Source organism: Monoraphidium neglectum (assembly GCF_000611645.1).
Source record: "Monoraphidium neglectum strain SAG 48.87 unplaced genomic scaffold scaffold01193, whole genome shotgun sequence".
Classification (NCBI taxonomy): domain Eukaryota; kingdom Viridiplantae; phylum Chlorophyta; class Chlorophyceae; order Sphaeropleales; family Selenastraceae; genus Monoraphidium; species Monoraphidium neglectum.
This window is the reverse complement of record NW_014012435.1, coordinates 10,092-14,238: the sequence shown is the minus strand read 5'-3', so window position 1 is coordinate 14,238 and position 4,147 is coordinate 10,092. Positions and strand designations below refer to the sequence as shown.

At 64.9% G+C, this 4,147-nt stretch overlaps 1 protein-coding gene across 1 annotated transcript in view; it reads left to right on the top strand.

Annotated features, from left to right (window-relative positions):
• Positions 1-341: 341 nt before the first annotated feature.
• Positions 342-4,147, top strand: part of MNEG_6984 (hypothetical protein) — a gene marked incomplete at both ends in the record, with an annotated part of 4,810 nt that continues 1,004 nt past the window's right edge. The window contains 8 exons of the mRNA XM_014044545.1: positions 342-498; positions 953-1,134; positions 1,720-1,864; positions 2,068-2,222; positions 2,426-2,824; positions 3,097-3,207; positions 3,448-3,511; positions 3,782-4,103. Of these exons, the coding sequence (XP_013899999.1) occupies positions 342-498; positions 953-1,134; positions 1,720-1,864; positions 2,068-2,222; positions 2,426-2,824; positions 3,097-3,207; positions 3,448-3,511; positions 3,782-4,103 (1,535 nt within the window). The remainder of the gene's footprint in view (positions 499-952; positions 1,135-1,719; positions 1,865-2,067; positions 2,223-2,425; positions 2,825-3,096; positions 3,208-3,447; positions 3,512-3,781; positions 4,104-4,147) is intronic.

The window sequence follows — 4,147 nt, the reverse complement described above, 5'->3', positions numbered from 1 at the left end:
TCTGACGTTACCGACCCCCGACCCAGGCGGGCAGAACACCTGCCAGCTGCCACCGGTGTGTGCCAATATTTTCAGCGCCCTGCAAGCACAACATCATTTCAAAAGTCTACTACAGTCATTCACAGAACAAATCGTTGGGCGCTCATTATCTGATCTACACGGGTGTGGAATCCCGGCCAAGTTCTTGAAGCTGTCCTGAAAGGGCGGGTCCGCGTGTTGCTGAGCGAGTGCTCTGTGCGCTCTTTATGCGAGCCAAGCTATACTTTTGAAGGGCACGAAACTGCAGAAGCTCGAGCTGGCCTGCATGCGGTGACTCGGCAGCGCCAGCGCGGTGTGCAGTGATGCAGCCGTGGGACGACACAGCGTCTTTCACAGGGGACTCACCCTGGACCTGGACGCCAGAGCCCGCTAGGCAGCCACTCAGCCATGGCGCGCGGCGCACGTTTGTTGCGGGTCTGGTGGTGTCTGGCGTTGCCATCGCCACCCTCACCAAAATCGGTGGGTGGCGCCTGGTGCACGAGGCCTGCCCCCCGGCATCAACGGGGCCTGCGGCGGCTGAAGTGTGCATGGACATGCCCCAGAAGCTGAGCGCGTGCGTACAAACGCCACGCGTGCACGCGCATGCGCACGCACGCGCACCTACAAACACACACACACACACATACACACACACACACACACACACACACACGCGCGTGCGCGCACGCGCACGCGTGCACACATACACACACACGCGCGCATGCACACACACACGCACACGCACGCGTGCACACACACATACACACACGCGCGCGCACACACACGCGCGCGCACACACACACACGCGCACACGCACACACACACACACACACACACAATGCTGCCCTTCCTGGCTTGCCTGACTTCCCCGCCTGCTCTCCACCACGTTGTGCCCCTCGTGCTGGCCCCCATGCACCCTCAAATGTGCTCGCAGCTTACCAGACCGAGTCCGTCGGCCGCGACGGCTACGTCCACGCGTTCCAGAAGCCCTGGTTCTTCGTGCTCGTCATGTTTGTGGGTGAGGGCAAGGAGGGCCACGCCAAAGCGCAGGGGCAGTGCGATATCCCTTGGTGCCGCACCCGCCGCGGCAGCGGGGTGGCAGCTCGCGCTGGCCAGGTGTGCCGCCCCTCAACACGAGTCGGTGTGTGATGGCATCAGCAAGGGCTCTACCATCGACGGCGCTCAGGGGTTCCTGGTATGATGAGCGCCAGCTCACTGACCCATCTTCACCCAGCACAACCCCAGGTTCGGGCCCACCCCCACCCATCCCATCGCCGCAGGCATGTCCCTGTGCCTGCCGGCATCCCTCGCCCTGAACATCGCCCGCAGCGGCTGCGGCTGCGGAAAGCCCAAACCGGCGGCCGCGGCGGCAGTCCAGCGGCAGATGAGCGGGCGAGCCCTGGACGCTCCGCTGTTGGACCATCTGCTGGATGCCGAAGAGGTGTGTGTTTGTGTATGTGCCTGAGTGAGCACGCTTGATTTTGGGCGTGTCCAGCTGCTTCATGCGGATCACTGGTCGTCACCTACGCTTTTGCTGCAAGCATAGGGTTTGGCTGCTACTGAACGGGCTGGGATTCAACCTGTAGGTGGAACATAGTGCCAAAATCACTGCACAGGCTTGCATCATACCCAGGCGTGGATGCTGTACCTGGTGCTGAAGGGCCACACCCTTGTCATCTTCCTTGCGCCCCACCCCCGCAGTACTACCCTCCCAGTGTGGCGCCCAGCCTGGTGTACGCGTGGCACTTCACCAGCATAGAGCAGCAGCTGCTGCACCTGCTGCTGCCGACACTGTTTGACCTGGCAGGCGCGACGGGTTTGCGTGTGGCCGGGGGGTCACAGAGGGGTTGGTCGGCTTGATGACTGCATGCGTAGCAGCTTGCAGAGGCTCTGAGCACAAAGGACAATTTAGTTTCACGTGCGGATGTCATACATGGGTTTGTGGAGCTGATGGGACCAGGACAACGCTCCCGTCATGATGTGTGCCCTGTGGCGCTGCGTGCCCACCCACGCGCACCTGCGCAACCGCGCGCACGCTCGCCACCGCAGTCAGCGCGATGCTGAACATTGGGCTGGTGTTTGTCAGCGCCAGCGCCTCCCAGATGCTGCGCCAGTCGCTGCTGCTGTTTGCGACGGCGCTGGCGGTGGTGGTGTACCGCAAGCCGCTCAATGGGCTGCACTACATGGGCCTCGCGCTGTGCCTGGTGAGCCTTGCATTTGCTGGCTGGATTGAATACACAGTACGGTACGCAGCCCAGCTGATCAACACATCATCTTTGCAGGTTGTATTCAGCCGCAGCTTGGGCAGGCCACAATCTGTGACCGGGGTTCACTTGGCCCCGCGCGGGCCGTGGCACCCGGTCTCGTCATCCTTCGTGCTTACTCACCGCATATCGCGGCTCCACAGGCCGGCCTCGGGGTGGTCACAACCACCAGCCTTGTCAGCGGCTTTGGCGGCAGATGGGAGCTCGCGCCCTCCCCGTCAGCACCCTCTGGTTCCCTGCCGCGCGGCCCCGGCGGCGGCGCCGACACTGAAGCCGTCGGCCTGTTTTGGGGGCTGGGCGGGAGCATGGGGAAGGGCGGTGGGGCACCTGCGGGGCCTGTGCAGCCGTCGTGGCAGGGGTGGTGGGCCGTGGAGGACGCGCAGCAGATGGGGGTGGGCATCAGCCTGATCGTGGCCAGCCAGGCGCTGCAGGCGCTGCAGATGTGGATGGAGCGGGAGCAGCGGTGGCGCGAGGAGCGGACACAACGGCTGTCCCCGCTCGGGGTGGCGGGGTGCGAGGGCGTCATCGGGCTCGCGCTGACGGTGCGGGTGACGGCGACAGGGGGCATCTGGGCACAGCCTTGTGAATGTGCTGGGGGCGAATCACACGCCACTCCTGGCCAGTGCAGCAGCCTCCTGTAGGTGGAGGCGTGGCAGCGTTGCTGCGCTCGTCTCTTGGGCGTCTGCACCTGCGTGGAACCTCAGCTCTGCACTGGTTGGTCGTATGTTCTTGGCCCTCGCGGCCCCTGGGGCCTGCAGTTTGTTTCCAGGAAGCCGCCACATGCATCATTCACTCGCCGCGCCCCCTCTCCCAGGCTTTTGTGGCGCTGCCTATGCTGGCCCACGGGCCGGGGGCCGAGGGCTTTGGGCTGCGGGAGGACACGCTGGACAGCCTGCTGTGCATCTGGCACTCAGGGGCCCTCAAGGTGGGGCGCGGTGCTCGCAGCAGCACCGGCGCGCTCGACGGCTGACGCCGGTGTGGGTTGTAGGCCGGGTACGACGTCCCTTGCATCTGCCAGTGCTTGCTGGGTACATGCATACGTGCACAGACATGCACACATACACACACACACACACACACGCGCGCGCGCGCACGCACGCACGCACGCATGCATGTGCACACACCCACACACATTCATTTAATTGCACGCTTGCCGCCACTGCAGGCCCTGCTTGTCGCGCAATTGGTGTCGATGCTGCTCTTCAACGGCTGCATGATGGTTGTGGCAGGTCAGCCGGGCTGCAGGCAGCAACTTTCTGGGAAGCCGCTCCCACAGTGACTGTTTGGGTGGTCCCAACGGCTGACGCCACACGTATGCATGTGCATGCACGGCCTGCAACGGCTTGCCAGGGCTGCTGGGCGCACTTTTTGACCCCTGAAGTGCCGATTTGTCATCACATCTGGCCCTTCCTTCCTTCCCTCCCTCCTTCCATCCATTCATCTGTCCCTCCATGCCCGCGCTTGCGTCCCCCGTTCTCCCGACCCTCACACAAACACAGGCGAGCTGGACATGACGCGGACCACCCTGCTGCAGGCCATCCGCACCCTCCTTGTCTGGACCGCCAACGTCCTCCTCCACCTGCTGGGCCCGCCCCACCTGGGCGAGCCCCTCGAGGCCTGGAGCCTGCTGCAGGCCGCCGGCTTCGCGGCAGCTGCCATCGGGGCCATCCTGTACGCTAGAGGGGACGAGGAGCGCGCGCGCCAGAGCCTGCAGCTTGAGGCGGCCCTGATCATGCTCGACCAGCCGCCGCCGGACCCCTCGTCGGCCGCCGGCTCGATATACAGCGTCCCCGCCTGGCGCGCACCCCCCGCGCCCGCGCCGTCGGCGCCGCCGGCACCGCCACCGCCGGCGGGCGCGTGGCGGG